The sequence below is a fragment of the Euleptes europaea genome, chromosome 7 (genome assembly GCF_029931775.1).
Source record: "Euleptes europaea isolate rEulEur1 chromosome 7, rEulEur1.hap1, whole genome shotgun sequence".
Taxonomy (NCBI): Eukaryota; Metazoa; Chordata; class Lepidosauria; order Squamata; family Sphaerodactylidae; genus Euleptes; species Euleptes europaea.
Genome location: NC_079318.1, coordinates 39712612 through 39733646, shown reverse-complemented (window position 1 = coordinate 39733646; position 21035 = coordinate 39712612). Strand labels below are relative to the sequence as shown.

Genomic DNA, 21035 nt, shown 5'->3' with positions numbered 1-21035 from the left:
GCCACAAGTCAAGTCCTTGGTTCACAGGGTTTTGAAGCTCCTGTGTATACTTTCGTTTGTGCTGATTCCCACAGATGCAGCGTGTTTTGTCTCCACTCATGAGAACCGCTTATCTCGCTGTTGCCTAGCAATGTTTATCTTATTCTCCTCTCCTGTACTAGTGTTTTTAAGCAAGTAACCTCTTAGGGGCCTCTATTGCTAACCTTGCCTTCCTGTGTGCAGTTAGTTCTTTTACATTGCCTTTTAGTTCCTAATAAAGTTTTACTGCTTCAGATCTACCTCTCTGGATGAGTATGCTTGAGGGATGCTAGAGACAGACGCCTGAGACTGACAAAATCAAGTAGGATTAAATTTCCTTCTTCTTGGCCTTCCTTGCCCTCTGCCTTTTACCTGTAAAGGTAGTCCCCTGTGCAAGCACCGGGTCATTCCTGACCCGTGGGGTGACCATGTTTATGGTGTGGTTTGGCAGTGCCTTCCCCAGTCATCTACACTTTACCCCAAGCAAGCTGGGTACTCATTTTACCAACCTTGGAAGGATGAAAGGCTGAGTCAAGCTTGAGCCGGCTATCAGAAACTGACTCCCGTCGGGATCGAACTCAGGTCATGAGCAGAGCTTTTGACTGCAGTACTGCAGCTCACCACTCTGCGCCACGGGGCTCTCTTTTACCTGTAGCTTCTAGCAAAGCCCCCTGTTGGATCTTAATGGGTAACTAATACATAATCAACTGCATCTGTTCTGCCTCGGAAACATCTGACAAATAAATGTAGCTAAACCTGGTATTTGACATATTTCCCTGATCTGCAATATACAGACTGGTTAACACATAAAACTTGCATTTTGTTACCCTAACCACTTTGACATCAATTTGGCTTCTTGACTCTGAAACCCTAGCGCCTTCTAGTCCAGCTTACACCCTCCTCACCAACTGCGAACAAACAGCCAATCAAATATGGCAATCTGTCCAGATGCGTCCGAACAAATATGGATGTTTTTGTTTTGTGTGACTAAACTGCTTTCTCAGACATGCTGAGAAACATGAACTTTGACAATCACTGAATCAGGAGCTTGCTTGACTCGCCTCACTTGTGATTGCAAAAGTCAAGGAAGGAAATTGTGTTCATGTCAAAGTTCGTGGCATGTCTAATCTGAATTCCCCTCTGAAAATCAGTCCCCAAAGAATTAATTCCCAGATTCAACATCCAAATTACATCATTCGCACCTAGAACGCTATTACTTAAATTAGTTTCAGTCCAAATCTACTGTTTTGCATTCAAGTGAAAGGATCAAGGATAAAATTAAAGATAAACCATAGCATCCTTCAAGACTTTTTTTCTTAATTTTCAATTTTTGAATTTGAAATTGTGACACATTTACAACCACAGGGCTCCTGAAACAAGGGAAAAGGACTTACACAAAACATACATCTTTTGCATTATTATAAAAATTGAACTTTTTTTGCCACCAAGTCACAGCTGACTTATGGTGATCCTATGGGGTTTTCAAGGCAAGAGACGTTCAGAGGTTGTTTGCCATTGCCTGCCTCCACATCACGACCCTGGTATTCCTTGGAGGTCTCTCATCCAAATCCTAGCCAGGGCCGACCCTGTTTAGCTTCTGAGATCTGACGAGACCAGGCTAGTCTAGGGCTTTCCAGGTCAGGGCAAAAATGGAACATCTTACAATTCAGCATTTTTCAGCAGTGCATTGTATAGCCATATAATACAACAATTTTAAATGAACATACAATAAAAGTATCAGTATGTATGTGAGCATCCTTAAATTTAGGTGGTCTTAGACCATATTCTTTAACTGATTCTGCATCTGAAATACAGGGGAGCCATTTTGAGAGTTAGAGATATAATTTGGATTTTCCATACTTTTCAGTTGTGTTGAGATCTTGCCCATTATCATTATTTCCCAAATTTTATTATACCAGCTTGCGATAGTAGGCAATTTTCTCCCTTCCAACTTTTTGCCACTAGGAGTTTGGCTCTGTTAATAACAATACTATGAGTCCTCTTCTGATCTGAGGGATTGTTTGTCTAAAACTCACAAATGAGATATGAGTAATGTCCAAAACTATTGCATCTTAACACAATCCTATCAGGCATGAAAACCAGAATGAGTTTTGCTATACTTTTACCAGCAAGATGATGGATATTGACTAGAATTGTGATGTAGTTTATATGATGTTAGGTACCATCTAATATATATTTTATATGTAAGCTCTTATGTTACTAGAAGGGGAGGTGAAAGTAAGTGAAAACCAAATAGAGGGTCACATATTAAGATCTAGTGGTGAGCCAAAATCATTTTCCCATTTAGATATATATCCCGGATTTTCTGCCCATATATGTTCTCTTAAAATTTTATATACAACAGGGATAGCCTTTTGCAGAGATATGGGCTTCTTTTGGAAAATGGCCTCAAATCTTGTTGGTTCTCTGTTAAGCCATTTTTTTTTTATTTCTTGGATTGCTTTAAAATGTTGTACTTTGAGATACTGATACCAACTGATTTGTTTGTTTCCTATCTTTAATTGCAAGACTTGTTTTGGTAACATTATTCCATTTTTAGCAGTCTCGTTTATTCTATGTATATTATTAGCCTTCAAGTCTTCATGGCATTTCAGAGAGCTTTCCACCTGAAAATCTGCGGATGGGCAGCTTAATGGTAGTTTGCTCTGCAGAGTTTCCGAACACCCAGAAACCAAACCCTGAACAAATGCAAGATTTAGAACACTTACTTAGAAAGCAGGATGACACAATTTTGAGCCCTACGACCATCAATCACAGAAAGCTCTTTGACTTTTCGACTGGACAGGTACAAGTCTTCCGTTGATCCCATTTCCTTCTGCAAACAGTTAAAGGACATGAAAATCAGTGCCACAGATTTTCCTCTCCTAATTTTTCCTTTCTGTGCACTAACTAGACGGGCAACGCCATTAAGCAACCAATGCTCTAAGTTCAAAGAACTGAGCCTGTGAAGAACTTGTAAGGATGCTGCAAAACAAACATTAAAAGGAACACTATGGAAACACGTGATGGTTTTCTCTCTCTTCATTCATAGTTAAGTCAAGGATGTATTTACTTGTGGCCACTGGTTCAATCACACACAATTCTGTATGCGAATGTGTGCTTACTGGGGTCTGGTTCTCATCTTAACTCTACCGCTGCAGACAGGATTGTCTAAGCCAGATGAATAAAATTTTATAGCATAATCAACATTATAGCATAAAATAAAACCTAACAAAAAAAGTATCATGCATTATGGTGCAGTGCGTGCCTGCGCATCTCACGAAACACATTGTGCCTGGAAATCTGGAACAGCTGTGTGGGGTGGGGGACACCAGCTATGGAACCCAAACAATTAAAATCATTACTCAGGAGCAGTGAATGAAACCTCTCCCCTTCCATCCAACAAGGAAAAGGCACAGGAGCGTCCCTCACAATTCCTTGGTACCCCTCTCTGCTCCTCGTGGATTCAGGTGAGTGAAAGAACAGTGGCGGTTTCCCACACTCCCCTCAGAAAGTCATGCAAGAGAACCCAGGTTATCTCCATCCTACTACAAACAACCCACTTAAGTGTGCATAAAAAAGTAAATCTAACTCATGCAGCAACCAGTTTGGGTGATTGGTGTTGCACTGTGGTCTGTTAATGTAAACACTGGAATAGAAATCAGACAGGAGACAGGCAGAAATACTTACCTGCTTACAGGAGGAAGGGTTAGTTAGCAGGTCCTACACAGGCAGCAGTTGAAGATAACAGAGAAGGGAAACGTGCCAACAGTTAGCCACAGCAGTAAAAGGTACAGAGTTCACCAAAGCCAACAATATTTAGCCCTGCATGGTTTTCTAAGTGAGTAAAATGCTCTGCTACTAAACATGACTCTCTATTAAGAGTTTCAAAGAGGAACACATTGGGATCTGTTCTCCTTTCCGTACATACGTATAATGGACACAGTCAACAGTGATGTAATATTATGCTCATTGCTTTTGTGGAAGGTTCCCATCAAAGAAAAGTAACCATTGCATCACCTTGTTCTACAATTATATAATCAGTCTTAAAAATAAACATCAACGAAGGGGTTACAAGTAAAGTTCCTCTCCTGTTTGAATAGTTGGACAATATTGCTTCATCTCGGCATAACTAACAGCAGACACATTTCTCAGGAGGGGAGAACAGACCCTTTGTCTTTTCAAAGAAAGAAGAAGCCATTTAGAAAATAAAAGAAACTGGGAAACCGTATTAATACCATGTTAATTGCAGCAGGAGAAAAAAATGTCTCATACATGCTCTCTTTCTGAAGAACAAAAGAACAGGGATTTGCTTTGACATTTGGATTTGGGAGCATTTGGTTGAAGCTAAAAAGTTGCAAACGGAAAGTAATTATTGGCAAGAGTACAAGCTTTCCACATACACAAAACTTTCCAAAAAATGAGAGGGGAAAAATAAGAATGAAATTATTGGGAAACTTGTCAGATTTTTGTTAAGGAGCAGGTTTTGATGTCTTACCCCTTTTTTTCTCTCCTCCCCCCCATGGTCAATGTATCATTTTTGATAATTATTCCAGCTAGTTAAGGTTTGTGTTGTTTCGAACACAGAAATCTCTGTTTAAAGGCAAAAGGAGTCAAACAGAAGCAAAAATAGATATGAACAAGAAGAGCCTTAGGAGATAAGTGGGCTTCTAAATATTTTAAATAAATAAATATTAAGCCACAACACTAGTCTGTCTTGTTCTGTATTGCCTATTCTGATGGAGCTACTCTGATGTGAAAGTAACATTTGAGTTACCAGGGGGGAGCAGTCAATCACAGAAGCATAACATTTGGGGAAGTACATTTGGATATTAATTGGACAAAATCTAACCCCACAAAATGTGCTGTTCATAAAAATTATTCATGATGGGTTAGCTGTGTTAGTCTGTCTGTAGCAGTAGAAAAGAGCAAGAGTCCAGTGGCACCTTAAAGATTAACAAAATTTCTCGCAAGGTATGAGCTTTTGTGAGCCTCAGGGAAGCTCATACCTTGCCAGAAATTTTGTTAGTCTTTAAGGTGCTTCTGGAATCTTGCTCTTTTCTACAGATACAAATTATTAAAACTGTTTGAAATGGGAAATTACTGACAGTAATATTTGGAACACTTTGAATTTACCCATTAATCAAGGACCCAATTTAAAGCTCAGACAAATCAGTGTGGTGGGTAGAGTGAGGGTATGTGTCTGCTGTGTGATCTCTCAACATTTTGGGGGACAGGGATTGGACTGGGGTTGTAGAATGGGGTCCCTGCCCCATTTTTTTAAAAGGAAAAACATACCCACACCCCAGAGCTGCTATTAGCTATGGTAAGGAACCTTCTGTTCACATTTAAAGCAGTTGGTAGTTTATTTCCACACAAAATAAGATTGTTTAGATGAGGAGAGCTTTCCCCTATCCCCGTGTTGGCGAACCTATGGCACGGGTGCCACTTCCGGCACGCGTAGCCCTCTCTGCCGGCACGCATGGTTCCTCCAAGCCGCTGGCCATTCCGGCTCTGCCCTGCCCCGGATGGGGGAAAATGTGCATCTGGAGAGTGGCAAATCCAAGGCAAAACTTCCCATACTTGAGTGGCCTCTTTCTTTCTCCGTCTCCCTCCGTCCTTTTCTTTCCCTATTTTTCTTTCTCTCCCTCGCTCCATTTCTTTCTCCCTTTCTCTTTTTCTTTCTCTCCCTCCCTTTCTTCCCTTTCCCCCTCCCTTCCCTTTCTTCCTTCTTTCCTTCCTTCCTTCTTTCCCTCAAGAGGCTTCTCCGGCGCCCTCTGGGTCGGTGCGGGCGGAGGGGCGTGCAGTCCTTTTCCACCTTTGAAGTGCCCACAAGCCATCCTCCAAACACCTTTCCATTTGTCTTGATATGTAGAGAGAAAACACTAAGGAACTAGTTCCCAATCTCCAGGTACTAGCTGGAGATCTCCTGCTATTACAAGTGATCTCCAACCAATAGAGATCAGTTCCCCTGGAAAAAATTGCCACTTTGGCAATTGGACTCTATGGCACTGAAGTCCTTCCCCAAACCCCGCCCTTCTCAGGCGCCACCCCAAAAACCTCCCACTCATGACAAAGAGGAACTTGGCAACCCTAGCCTCTCCCTCTGGGCCCCCTCTGGGGGTGGTATTCAGGTTGAATTGCCGCATTGGCACTCGGCGATAAATAAGTGGGTTTTGGGTTGCAGTTTGGGCACTCGGTCTCTGAAAGGTTCGCCATCACTGCCCTATCCCCTTTCAGGCAACAGTTCCTGAGCTCTGCTTCAGCATTTTTCTCCCAGGCAGGTTAACTTCCAGTACTGGAGCAGGGCTGAGAGAAAATAATGTTTCAAGTACCAGAAGACAGTGAGGTAGAGCAGCATTTCCTTCTCCTAACTTGTGTTCTGTTTTTGTTTTAAAAGAGATCTCCATTTCCATTGCAGAAATGAATGGGTGGACCCATACACAAGGATCTTTTTTTTTATATATATTATTATACATTATTTGTACCTATCTACTTTTTTGAAAAACCGATGAGCGCTGTAGCCAGGAATGCTTTCCATTTGATTTGAAAGTTCTCCCCTCTTCTTGACCCTGCCAACCTTACCACATTGATCCCTGCTTCTATAATGTCCAGATTAGACTACTGTAACATGTTGTACAAAGGGCTGCCTATAAAGGTAACCCAGAAACTGCAAATAATGAAGCTGCCATATTGAGTATGATGGTTATCTAAGGTCAGTATTGTCTACTCTGACTGGCAGTGGTCTCAAGAGTTTTAGATATAGGTCTTTAATATCACCTACTACTTGACTTTTTAACTGGAGATGCCAGTAATTAAAACTGGGACCTTCTGCAAGGCAGATGCTGTTCTATCTAGTCACTGCCCTATGCTAACACAGCAGCATGCCTCTTAATTGGTGGAGGACATTATTCATATATATTGTACATTTACACTGGCAGCTTCTTTCCAGCCTAAATTTAAGATGCTATAAAGTCCTTCATGACCTGGAAATCGCATACTTGAAGGATTGTACCTCCCAATATATGTCTTCATGCCAGCTAAGGTTGGCACAATATTTTCTATTAGTGGTTCTTTCCTGTCATGAGGCCTATTTGTCTTCAGTGAAACTACAGCTTTCTCCATACTGGTATCCACTCTGTAGAATGGTATGTCAAAGGAGACATGTAGGGCACCTTCTCTGGTGAGACTGAAGAAGCTTCGATTAACATATTTATTCCTGCGAGCCTTTGGAAATTGATTTGCTTGACTGCTGAATTTTATTATTTGGATGTCCTAGCTTTGGAAGCATTTCTGAGACTGTCTGGGGCTTTTAAACTTTGTAGTTTAGGTGGGCTTTGAGATATTTAGAGCAATTTGAGGCAAGCTTTTTCTCTTTGGTTCTGAATGTATTGTGTATTGTGATAACATGATTTTTATTGAGGAATACTGTAGTTCTATTTTTTCTAAAGCTAAGGAAATTACATTGTACTTTGAGGAAGTGGAGAATAATAATAATTTCTTAGGTGGCCTGTCTATGGTGAGAAAGCATTGATTTTAATTCTTTGTAAAGTGAGAATGTTTTTTCTAATTAATCTGGAATTTGGCAGGTAGGATTCCTGTGGTGAGGCACAATCCCTGTGAATGGGTGGGGTAGTTACAGTGCAAATGTGCTTTCCAATCAAAACTAATGGAAATGAATATTAAAAATGAAAAAATGTATTTAAAACTTTAAAAAGAACAGTAATAAAATAATTGTACACATCTCTTCAGTGAAGAAACAGTTTGACAAGAAGAATGGTAAATAACAAGGCCTAGGAAAATAAGATCCCATGGTTAATCTTTGTGTTTGAGTTAAGAGCTATGGAGAAACACAGGACTTAACAATGGAAGGCCACACAAAGCAGAAGTCTGTGGAATGGCTGTGCAAAGAAGGTAAGGAGTTTGGAAGGAAAAAAATGGCCTAGAGACATGGAGTAGGGTTGCCAGGTCCCTCTTCACCACCAGTGGGAGGTTTTTGGGGTGGAGCATGAGGAGGGCGGAGCTTGGGGAGGGACTGCAATGCCATAGAGTACAATTGCCAAAGTGGCCATTTTCTCCAGGTGAACTGATCTCTATTGGCTGGAGATCAGTTATAATAGCAGGAGATCTCCTGATAATACCTGGAGGTTGGCAACCCTAACATGGAGAGGCACGTGATCCGGGAGGATTGGGACAGTGAGAGCTGCAAACCAAGAGATCTAGGACAGACTGGAAATACAAAATCCTTCCTATGAAAAACCCTAGCTGCGACACACTCCAAAAAGATTATTTTAAGGGGAACCGAAAGATGTAGTAAGGTTGGTATAGGTTCTGATTACTTTCAATGGTTCTCGTAGGACAGGGCAAAATGTTACAGGATAAAAAAAAACTGGAAATTGCTCCTCTAAAATTAGAAGCTGCAACCTGTTTGTAATACAGCTTAAAAAGGAAAAACAGAGGGATAGAATAGGATCCACTAGTTTAGTGTCCCAATTGAATAGTACTGGATAAAAGTTTATTAGGTTCCAAAGCAGCTTTCAGCTGTCATTTTAACAGCAGTAGGCTGCTTCAAGAAGACTGAAAAAGGACCAAGTTTGCAGCCTGTTCCAATAACTTGGTGGGGGAAGAGTCAGGAGGGAAGGAAAAGAGGGGTAAAAATAGCTCTCCTCCAGCTGAATTTCATTCATCAGATGCAGACAGAATGCAGGTAATTTGCTTTCCAAGAAGAGAAGAGAGAAAAAATCTAATAAATAGCTGCTGTTAAAATATGTTGTTAGTGTTACGATCTCTAACTCATCCAGGTTTAGCCAGCAGAATTGTTGGAAAGAAAAAAGAAAGCAAAGAGAAACAAACAAAGGAGTTCAGTTAATCCAATCATACTACTCAAAACTCTTTAGTTGCTTGGGAAATTTTATTCATGATGAGTGGGGGATGTAATTGTAAACTGGCTGGAAAAGGGGGGAAAATAACAGCACAAGTTATAAAGCAATGAACACTCTCCAAATAAAACAGAAAATTACCTACCAGGTGTCAGGATCTGCATTTTTATACTAATGACAAGGGCAACTGCAGGTCAGAGTCAGAGCCAAAGCAATGACCCAGGAGTTTAGCTTTGCTCTCATCTTTACATTGAAAGCATTACATCTATGAAAGAAAACTCTTCCCATGGTTGGCTCCCCTCAGTTGGTGCACCAGTTATTGGAAGTCATTCTGTCCAGTATCACATGGAACTCAGATGATAATAGCGAAAAAAGGGAGAACTCCTTACCTGGTGTCTCTGATAAGCAGAGAACATTTTTTCAAAATCCCCCAGATCTAACATCTTGAAAGCTCTTAAATCATCGATTTCGTGCCAGATTGTGCCATGTATCTTCTCCTGAAATCAAAAGAGATAAACACGCATTCAGGGAACCATTCAATGGACTCTTCTAAAAAAGGAAGTGAACTGCAATCAACCAGATCAACTGGCTCAGATCTGCAGGAGGAATTTCTCACCAGGGGAAGAATGTGCATGATCCTGAAAGCCTTCTCCCAATCTCCTACCCATAGTTAAGAGACTGTCAGTGTTACATCTGCAAAAATCTCCTAAGAAGTATCTTAAGGGTTCATTCAGATATCATGATAAACCACTGTCTGATCAAGTCTCAGTCTTATTAAGTCTCTGAATACAGACAAGCCAACAAATCAGGGTATTCAGTTGGTATCAAACAGGGATTTCAAGCTATAGTTTGTAGTCAACCACAGTTTGCACTCATTGTTGTGACATCTGAATACACAAACCACAGTTTGCCTAGTGGCAACATGTCTTGCAGTGGTTTGGTCACAGAGACAGCAGTACAGGAAGACGACTTCTCTATTGGAAAATGGAGAACAGGCAAGAAGCAGGCAAGCCAGGGTTATTTACTAACCGGGCTTTGTTACCTACATTTGGTGACCAGAATTTGTTGGTGTCTCATGATGTCTGAATGTAGCCTTACTCTTTGTTCTTCATCCTTCAACAGCAGCTGAAGACCAGTCTGTTTTTTGGATGCTTTCAGAAGGCACTCTTAGAGCACTGCTTCCTTCTCTTACCTTTTTTCCATCTTAAAATATACTTTATAAATTAATGCTGTATTTTATTGTGAATTACTGAATCCTTCACAAAGCTTCTGAAACACCAATGGGACAAGAGCAAAATATACATAAAATTATTATTCTTACTTTACGCTACAGCAGTGGTTGCTTTTGCCCTTTAAAAAAACATGAAAAGAAACAGAAACAGATGAAATCGTATTGGCGACCATGAAGGCCTTCGCAGCATGTGTTGTCTTGTAGTCCAGAAGAAAGGATTACCAAGTGCCAACAAAGGGACCTCTCCTGGGATGACGTTCCTGAAGTGCACTCATGCAGCAAAGTACATTAACACTTCATTACTGAACTAATTAGGAACAGCTTCCATTTCCCACTCACAGTCATTAAAGAGAGCAAGAGAAATGTGTTACTTAAAACAGTCTGGAGGTGAATAGAGCAAAAAACAGGACTGTTGGGAGGGAGGGAAGAGATGATCAAAGGAAGGAACAACTTTTTGAGGGAATCCAGGACAGGCAGCATAAGAAACCACAGTAATGCCTTTTCTTGAGTCTCTTGAAGTGGCCTGTCAGCATATGAAGCTGTGTTGTATAAGAGCAAGGAGCCATCAAAAGTACTGCAAAAACTTCTGTTTTCTGAGAGCCAATGTGGTATGGAAGATTGGGGAAGGGTCATGGGTTGGGAGTAGAGTACCTACTTGACATGCAGACGGTCCCAGGTTCAATCCCCAGCACCTCCAGTTAAAAGGATCAGGTAGGAAGTGATGTAAAAGGCATCGATCTGAGACCCTGGAAAGCTGCTGCCAGTCTGAGACAACAGTGATCATGAAGGACCGATGGTCTGATTCAGTACAAGGCAGCTTTGTGTGTGTTCATGTGGCAGCTAGACTAGTGTTAGACTGAGAAAATTAGGTTTCATACAGCTTGCTGGGTGACATTAAGCCAGTCACACACACTATATTTATGGAGGAGAGAAGAACCATGTAACCATGCTCTGAGCTCCTTGGAAGAAGGTATTTCAGTCAATTCATTTATAGCTTCAAGGCGTACCTTCTTGCAGCATACAAGTGTATGGGAATTAGAAAACCTTAGAAAACCTTCCCCTCACTCCCAGTGCATTCCTGAGCCTGGGGGCCAAATATGCTTAGGAGGTGCCCAGACCCCAACGCTGGCATCCGTGCCACTTGCGCCATGCAACCTGGCACATACACCGGCGTAGTGCCACTTGCACCGCCCCCCCCCCAGGACTGCCATGGCAGCGCAGCCCTCAGACGCTGGCTCGGCCTCCTGCTGGTGTCCTGTCAGTGCAAGTCCTAACACCAATGTCCCTGGAGGCTTCCCAGGGCGTTCTGGGGGAGCGGAGCTGCCGGAAGGCAGACTCCTTTTAGGCCGGGAACGCCCCCTTACGCTTCAGCGGTGCTGTGCCAGGTTTTTGCTGGCAAAGCATTGCTTTTCTCTATGGGGCTTCCCCCCCCCTTTTAATTTTAAGTTCAAAAATGCCCCCTTTCCCCCCTGAAGCGGCCGTGAAACCTCCTTAGAGGCGCTGCAGCAGTGTCGCAGCCTCACCATCCTAGCCACTACAGGGCTCAGGAATGAGCTGTCGGTTGTCCCTGTGATAAGCATCAGCTGCCCAGACAGAAGAGCCCACACAAATATGCATGCAGAATGGAGACCTTTGGAGGACATGAATTGACTGAAGCATCTTGTCTGTTTAAACAGCAGAAGCTAATATGCTGAAAATGGCAAACACCACAACTGGAGATATTTGGATGTGCCCCAGCTTCTCTGGCAATATTTTTTCTATTTTCTTGGTGATACACCCAGCAAGCAAAAGCTGATATTTGGAGAATTCATTTTTTAGTAAGGGTAATACTTAGTTTCCTTATGTCTTTGACTGAGTACCATTTCCTTAGCCAGTGTTTCGCACATTATTTTTGCCATAGAGCCTGAAAGTTTGTCTCCAGGCCTTTCTGTTTTGCATACAGTAGAAGAAGGTTTAGGCCTGACACAAACACAACAGATCATATGGTCAACCAGTTCCTGAACAGTTCAGGTGGGGTGCAGGGTTTTCATAATTCAGCACTCTTCATTTTTTTTTAAATTTAAAAGCATACCATAGACAAAGATTTTAGCTTAGCCTTCTCCTCAAGGAGCTACTTTTATATGTGTAGGGCCCCCAGCTGGTGCACAGAGGAGTTCTTCTGTCCCACCCCTGATATTGCATGCAAGGACAAGCCATGTTAGGGTAGCTAGCTCTCCCTCACTGCTGGCTGTGGCAATCCACATCCCTTCCTCCCAACTCATTCAAAGGAGGGATCCAGAATGGCCACTAAATAAATGTTCAAAATGACAGCTGCAAAAAGGCGGGATTTTAGTTTTATTCAAACTACAACGCCTATCTCTTCATCATGCATAACTAAGAAAGCAAGAAAGGTCCTATCCCAGAAAGGATGTGCAAAGTGTTCTTTGTTATCGAGCTTAACTCAAGACTGTTTGCGTCCATTGCGTGCACTGCAGATGTTTCAAAACAATCAGCAACTCCTAGGCACAACTTTCCCCAGGTGGAAGGGAGCCTTCTATTCCCAGACTGACCCTTTGTACCACTAGAAATGGCATGGCTCTTCCAAACAATTTCCTCAACTACACTCTCATAACTCAGCTACGGATTAACAATTTATAGCAGCCTGTCATCAGTCAGAAAGACTGGGACAAAGTCTCACCTATTGCTGCTAAGATAAATGATTCCCTTCAGTCCATAAAAAATATTTACAGTCCCTAACCATGATAAATAAAACAAAACTTGTTCTCCCGCCCTTTTTAAATGTTACTTCATCAGTATATCATTTTTTTCCCTTAATGAGCGGTTTCAGTTCCAAGAGAATTTAGTTAAGTTACTTATCTGGTTTCTCTGCTATGCAAAAGTCATAGTCCATTATGAGAAATCAGACCTGTGAACAATATTTCCCAGGATTCCCTAGAGATTGTCTAAGACATAAGGGGGAAAGTATTTGGAGCACATGCAATTAGCCAGAGTTTGTCTTTATAAGGAACTGGCCCTTTGGAGAGAATCTGTTCCTAAACGCATTATACAATCACACTGTAATCATGTCATTCTGCACTTACATACTTGAATTGAGGCACAACTCAGTGAGAGAGAAACCAGAGATATGAAGCACGAAGAATGGCCATCAACAGGGATTTTCTTCCCATTTGTTTCTATCTAAACCAAAGCCAAACTTACCATGAAGAAATGATGCTTGAATCTTCCCCCTGTTCCCAGAAGAAAGGGAGGGTAATTTTCACTGATCTCCCCCTCCTCAACCTCCTTGATGCTCCGGGGGAACCCACTGATCCTCAGAAGCATATAGGGGGATCACAGAAAACTGCAGTGAAAGGGGTAGGCAGGAAAGTTGCTGCTTAAGCACATGCAGTTCCACTTGTGTTACTTTGGATGAAAGTCATTGTTTTGGGGTGACTTTTTTTTTTTAAAGGACAGCTATTTCGCCATTGCAGAAAATCCACGACACTTTAAAAACTGGCACATATTCCAAGTTTGTGTTCCAAAGAATAATAGTGTTACTTATGAGCTTCATTTCATTTCTGCCTTGTTAGACAGCATGAGAGATGTGGCACTTAGCCTGAGAACCTAAAAGTCCGTCTTTCAGACATTTCAGGCATGCATATATTGAAAGGAGCTTTACACCTACTTCACACCAACAGAAGATCTCACAAAGAGAAGCCACTGCTCCAGCTATGGCTACAGACCTCACTCTTTAGAAGGATTCCTCTATTGTACACAAACTTCCGCAGCTTTCCTCAAGCAAAACATCTTTTCCTCTCTCAGCATGATCTCTGATTTCAAAGGTCTTTGTGTATTCATTTAGAGGGCACTTTTAAGAGGCTAATGTAAAATGTACAGGTTGTTTTCCCTTCTCAGAAGCAAGTGGGATATTATTATTGTAGGTCACTGAAGTATTTTGCTTTTATTTCCCAGAAATTAAAAGGCACTGCAAGCTGGCTGGAAGAAGGCTTCCAAGCATCCAGCAAGTAACAAATCAGCATCTCAGAGGAAATTTGCGAACTAATACAGTCTCCTTTTTAAAAATGAGAATATCTTCCTCCCCACGCTCTTCCTGGTTTCCCTTTCTGCTGGCCACACGCATATAACTCGTTATTATCAAATGCTTCATCAACAAGAGCTGGAAACTGCATAGTTTAAAGAACAGCACAGTTGTATTTTCTTTCTTTGTTAAATGTTAAGCCTGATAAAGGCCTAAACCACAGTTAGGCATGCCACCTATACTAAAGATACCCATTGTTGCTTCTAAGCTTCTGTTGTTGCATACTGATAGTAACAGGAAAATTTGGGGCTAGTGAAAATTCGTTTTGGGGGTATCAACCCCACCTAAGGGGTTTTGGGAAAGGCCAGGGCCCTAGCTAGAGTAGGGCCAGTGGACACACATCGCCCCCAGAACTACTGACTTGCCCCATTTAAGAATCTTGTTGTGTTGTTGGTTGTGTGGGTTTTGTTTTTGTTTTTTAGAACTAGGGTATTTTTTATGTGACAGTTTGCCTTTAAAGAATGAGAATATATTTTTAGAACAGGAAGATTTCCTGTTTAAAAAAAATAAAGAAGGGAGGCTGGTTTTCATTAACTCCAAAAATGATCCTGATCCAAACTCTACATACTTGATTTGCTCAACTCTTCCCATTCAAGATTCCCCCGACACTTTCACTCCTACTGTGCTTTTTAAAAATCCTTTTAGCCACTAAAGCTGTTAGCATGTCAATTTTTGCTGATTAAGATTAAACCTTTGCATTCCTTTCCATCTTTTAAAAACCCCACATGAGAGCATGGTAGCCCTATGGCGCAAGGAAGGCTGGCCATGACCTTGCCTGAGACCTTGGAATGCTAGTGCCAGTCAGAATAAACAGCGCAAGACCAGACTGATCAAAGATCGGACTCAGTATAAGACAGCTTCACATATTCTTGAGATCTGAAGTTAGTGATATTGTGAGATGCTTTGATCTATGGTAATGAGGTGTAAGACTTCCTTATAACTGGCAGTAAACAAGTGCTGCTAGACAGCAGCCAAGTTACTCAGCTTGCAAATTAGAATCAGACCTATTGTTTCAAAGAAAGAGCCACACGCCATGAATAGTAGTATCACATGATGCAGGTCCAGCTGGACTGGATCCCTTTCAGATTTGAACTGCGGGACGCACAAGAAGTTTCCCCACATTACCAGAACAAAAAAAAAACAAAAAAAAACAACCCCAAATGTGCAGAATATAAAGGATACAAGAAATACCCCAGCAAACTAGTACAGCTAACTTCTGTCTTTAGAATTGCCCCCAGACGTTACAAAGCATTCACTAGCCAGGAACATTAATCATGGCATACTCAATTGTATCCTTCCTCTCAACCCCCAAAACTATTCTGCATACCCCAAAATAGCATTTCATTCACCTCCCGAGCCCCCATTTATTAACACAGCTGCCTCCACTCTTAACCAGGGAGAAGAATAAGTCTGTGGTTGCTGAACACTAAACAAAACCACCTGCGTCCCTCTTACTCCCCCACACTAATACACCATACATATATATTTATATATGTAGTTATTATAACTTTTCTTCGAAGCACTAAGTCTCATGTTTTGAAAATGAAAATAAATCCCTCGCTAACATTCTCTCCCACAGCCCCACGTGGCTCTGACAGACAAGCACAGGCGGTGCAGCAAATATTTCACTTCATCTTATTTTAAAAGAAAAGGGGAACAAGAGAGAGAATTCTTGTGGCATTCCGGAGGTCCCAGGACACTCATTCCAAATGCCTGAGTTGAGCCCTGAGTGACTTGGAGTCTAAAAAAGAGCGTGGATTTCTAGGCAGCCGTCCAAATTCAACACAGACAGTATTCTATCTGTACTTTTTTAGCAGCCAAAAAAGAAATCGGGTAGTGGGGAGTATGGGAGTAGGAGGGGTTGCGGAGCTGGAAGAAGAAGGAGCGAACCATGAAAAAAAATCAGTCTGGATACTCCTCCAGAAGGATGTGCTATGGATGCACTATGAAGAACTACCAAAAAAAGGGGTGATTGTATTCAGACATGAGCATGCAATGAATGAGCTGTGTGTCAGTGCTGGAGCCCTCAGAAATTCTTCTTGGAATTCTTGTAGCCTGAGGGCCGGTTCAGATCTTCCTGTCACTATTTGACCACTGACACAAAGCCCTTCTGCCTGCAAGCACCAGTATCTTAACATTGCAAGTCTGCCCAAATACAGGCCACATCTGACCATCAACACCTCCAGTCTCCACAGAAGTATGGTACTGTTGTGGGTTCAACATGTTCAAGATGATCTTAAGATTTTAAACAACATCATTTCCACACAGGAATGCTGCCATAAGGAAAAACCTTTTTGCAGGTGGAGAGACGCAAAGGAAAGTCCTACCTGGTAAAAGTCTACAGTTTGCCAAGGTGGCATGAGCTAACATAATATACAATCTTTCATGAAAAGCAGTCAAGGCAGAGCTTTGGCTTTTCATCACTCCCACACCCAGGTTGTTTCACCCATACCCTTTGTATTTTTGGGTCTCAAGATGATCCTTCTAAGATGCAACAAAGGACGTATAACTTTTGTCTAGCATAATATAGCATATGAAGGCAATGGCTGAGTATGGTAACATAAAATTAGCAATGCTGTATTTAAGTCTGTTGGTTCCTCCATGCTTTATACAACAAATATGACTGCTGAAGGGATCCTGGTGTTACACTTGCAACACACAAAGTATGGACTACATTACTGTGTCTCTAAGCACCTATGTACACATGCCTAGCAAACCTGACATAACTACAGGTTTTCTATACATACCCCAGGGATCACATCTCCTGCATAAATTATAGAGACACCTAAGAGGCTGATATAACATGTATAATGATAAGAAAGCTATTAAGACGTCATATTTTTATTCCATAACCATATTAAAAGTAACAAGATTGTCTCAAGCACTAAGCACACACATGAAGTTGCCAAATACAGAACCTGACCCTTGGTCCATCAAGGTCAGTACTGTCTACTCAGATTGCCAACAGCTTTCCAGACCTCAAGTAGAGTTCCTCCACATCACTGACTAGCTCATCTTTTTTTTTTTAAAGCTAGAGATGCTGATGATTGAACTTAGGACCTTCTGCATATCAAGCACAGATACTCTACCATGGAACCACAACCCATTCTGATCCGCAGCAGACTCTTACCTCACTCATCTTGGACCAATTGAAGGACTTCAGGGGATGAGACGGCTGTGGGATTGATTTCTTCTTCAGACTTGTTCCACTGGTGCTGAGTGTGGTGGTGGTAGAAATTGGAGGCATTCCCATGTTGAAAAATGGAGGAGCTCCAGGAGGAGGAGGGGGTCCTCCTGGAGGCGGTGGTGGGGCTGGTGGAGGGGGACTAGAGAATGGAAGAGGTGGTGGAGGAGGAGGCAAAGTCTCTGATGATGGTACATCCGAAGAAGGAGCAATTGGGCCACCTGGAGGCAGTTGAGGAAGGGATGGGAAGGAAATGTTGCCACCCTGCTGGAGGGGAAAAATGGCATTTAGAATGCACATTTTCAACATCTATCGCGTTATTTTGCTGGCATAATGCAGTCCTCCTTATTCTCCCCCCCCCACAGCACCAAACATTAATTATGGTTAATTCTACTTGTCCTTTTTGACTCTGAGGTATATTTTAATAGAAGCTGCAGTTTTCCCCTTTTAACAAAGAAAGGAAAAAGAAAAGAATGAAAAGGGTGCAGAATGCCATGCCATGGGTATCTCATTTGGACTTCTCAGTACTAATTTACATAACTTCCTCAATGGAAGAACAGTGAAAAGAAGTGAAATAAGGATGAATCCGTAACATTTGGATAGATCAGGAAAATTACCTGTTGGAAATAAACTTTATAAATAATGCTAATAAAGAAACAACGATTAGTTCAAATAACTTTTACACAAGTTTAAGAAGTGTACTTACATAGAGGGTGGGCCCGAACTGAATTCTGCCTTACATACCATAACTTTTATTTTGCAAGGAAACAGTTAATTGCTTAAATCTCTCTGGGATATTGCTACATGCATCTAATTACAACTAATCATGGTATCTACTTTGTGTGAGCCATCCCAACAAAGAAAGAAACAATCTGCAGGCAATGAAAAGAAAGAATGGAAAGTATAGGCTCTATAGTCATTCATCCCATACCAGGGCATTCATGAACTTTCCTGCAACCTTATGCAAATATTGTTTTTCTATTTTATAAAGGGCACATGCACCACATTGCAGCTTGGTTGTCTCTATTCTCTATTTGATTGATTTTATCGATTACAAAAGAAGAAAATGTCCCACATCATACCGAGAACTCATTGAGTTGAGCTACAAGGTCAGTCATTTGGTCCCGGGTTTGGCGTAGCTCCAGGCCTTCTTTCTGCAGCTTGTCCTTCATTTTATTTAATGTCTTCATCATTTCATCTTTTTCCTGGGTCTTTATATCACATTCCCTTTCTTTCTTCTCTAGCCTGCTCATCAGCTCAGTGTGTTCTGTGAACAGCAGTGGGGACAAAATTGAAAAGTGATGGATGATTTCAGGCAATCCCTCAAAACCCATGAATTATCCCCAGAAGAAACGATGTGTAAGGTGCATAACTGCAAACATTTGAAGGAGTTAGCTGTCCTGGGAAAGAAAGGGGTTATACTAAAATTAGGAATGGAAGTTTATTATTGAAAGACGGTTTAGGTGAGAATCATCAGCTATCTTCTAACAATGAGTCTTTCAAATCTACAGTAAGATTGCAGAGGAAAAACTAGAAGCTTTATCAATGTTTTGGATTCAAACTCCAGCTCACCCATAGACTCATTGGAAACCTTAGGCAACTCACAATCTGCCTGCATCTTTTCATCATCTGTAAAATGGGAACAACAATGACCTGTACAGTGCTGCAGTCTTTGAGACCTTATCCTTCCATCACTTTGGAATCAATGGTTCAGTTAGGTCCCCCCTGTACTATTCAACAACCCTAGAAGGCCACACACCTTTCCGGAATTTTTCTGCTTGATCCCTCCACTGCTTCACTTCATTTTCATTTACCAACCTAAATGGAGATACAGAGAGATCATTTGAGACCCATTCCAAAACAATTAAATACAAAATATGCCTAGGACATTCGAAGAAAACAGAATGCTACAAATGTAGAACTGGCATTCTGTGTGTGATTTGAATATACATTGTGCTACATGTAAATGAAAGTCTGAGGAGATAAGGCAGGATAGAAATGATTAAAAATAAAATAAATACATGTGGTATTCCTCCTAAAGATTATCTCCATGTAGAGGAAATGTCACATATAAAGGAGTCCTTAGATTTAATACATTGTGTAGCTGAACTATAATGGCAGTTAACAGGATTCTTACATCTTAATGATGTTCTTGACATTGAAGTTCTCCAAAGGAGCCATATCTGGATCATCACCTCGCTCATCCTGAAGAACAATTTGCTGAAGTATCCTGTCTAACAGCTGCCACTGTTGAAAATTTCCCCCATTTCGTTTATCTACAATGAAAAATGGCAGTAAGGAAACTGGGAAAAGGACTTAATGGCTTTCCTAGTGACATAATTAAAGTCCCCGCTGGCTATCCTTGGACATTACAGTTGGACTGACACAACAGTAAAGTTCCTAAAGCTTCTTAGATCCCTTCAGGGTTTCATGGAGTTGCTGACCTTTGTTTTTTTCAGTAGTCATTACGAGTTTCTCTTTCAGTCACTTTGGATGGGATATCTTTGTGTTTTACTGTGGTTTTACTTCAATTGTTTATATTTCAACTTATTTGTTAGATGTTTTGAAGACTGACCTGATGGAAAGTCTATACACATTCTAAATAAGTAAAATAAAATAGAAGGAGGAGGCAGATTTGTACTTCCTGTTCCCCATGCTTTCCCACTGCATCTGAAGAAGAAATTTGTTTCTCCCCTGTGGGAAGATGTGCAGCCTTCTCATTGTGAACATCTTGGTGCTGGGTGGGGTGGAGAGACGCCTAATTTCCCCTCGGTTGTGATGAGGAAGCATGAGGTACAAGTAAATTCTGCTTCCTGAAACAAACCTTTCCACATGACATAATCATTCAGTAACATTAAAGCCATTTTCAGGCATTCCAACTGGAAAGAATAAACACATATGGAGGCGGAGCAGGATTGTGGTGGAAATTTGATCTATTACATTGCTTGATGTATACACATCCTTAAGAGCCCGACATGCAATAGAAGGTGAGACATTGAAGCCATGTTCTAGTATATAAGAAATAAATAAACATACAGGGAGCTTCACTATACCAGAAGGGCTTTTATACATTTTTTACTGTTCTTTATGATATAATTATATTATCAGGATGTGTGCTAAATTATAACTATATTACTGACCACTGAGGAAGGTCTTCTTAGGCCAAAACGCGTCTGGTCCTTTTTTGGATCCTACTTTGGTCAATGTAAGATTGTACATCGCAGGTGTTCATGTTTGTATACATTGAATGTGAACGTTTTGCCTATGCTAGAGGCCTATGTTTTTAACTTGAATGTGCACCTTATTAAAATTTATATATTTGTAATTTCATCATTTTTCAGCTCAACCTCTTCTGTCTGGTAAGCTTACACTTCCCCTCTTGTGCCGTACTCTCTTAAATCATGTTCCCCAGCAGTCAGTGGACCCAGATACAAGATGGGGGCGAAGCGGAGTTCTGCACTAAAAAGATCCCCTTCTGCAAGTAGAAGTGCCTGTTACAAGCTACAAAGGAGGTTAGGACCTAAGCCATAAAAAATGCTCATTTAACTTGTTTTGGAAATCTTTTATTATAGTTGGTTGGAAAGAAATAATTTGCAAATACACTTCTTGTAATTTCCATGTTGTCCAGTAAATTAATTATAATAA

At 41.2% G+C, this 21035-nt stretch overlaps 1 protein-coding gene across 2 annotated transcripts in view; it reads right to left on the bottom strand.

Annotated features, from left to right (window-relative positions):
- The window catches only part of DAAM2 (dishevelled associated activator of morphogenesis 2), a 134959-nt gene that overhangs the window by 45798 nt on the left and 68126 nt on the right, over positions 1-21035 (bottom strand). Inside the window, exons 10-16 of one of the 2 annotated variants that reach the window (XM_056852408.1) lie at positions 19528-19666; positions 19150-19208; positions 18473-18657; positions 17337-17654; positions 9287-9394; positions 3709-3741; positions 2748-2854 (exon numbers count right to left, since the gene is read on the bottom strand). In XM_056852408.1, the coding sequence (XP_056708386.1) occupies positions 2748-2854; positions 3709-3741; positions 9287-9394; positions 17337-17654; positions 18473-18657; positions 19150-19208; positions 19528-19666 (949 nt within the window). The remainder of the gene's footprint in view (positions 1-2747; positions 2855-3708; positions 3742-9286; positions 9395-17336; positions 17655-18472; positions 18658-19149; positions 19209-19527; positions 19667-21035) is intronic. The other variant, XM_056852409.1, reaches the window with a different exon arrangement.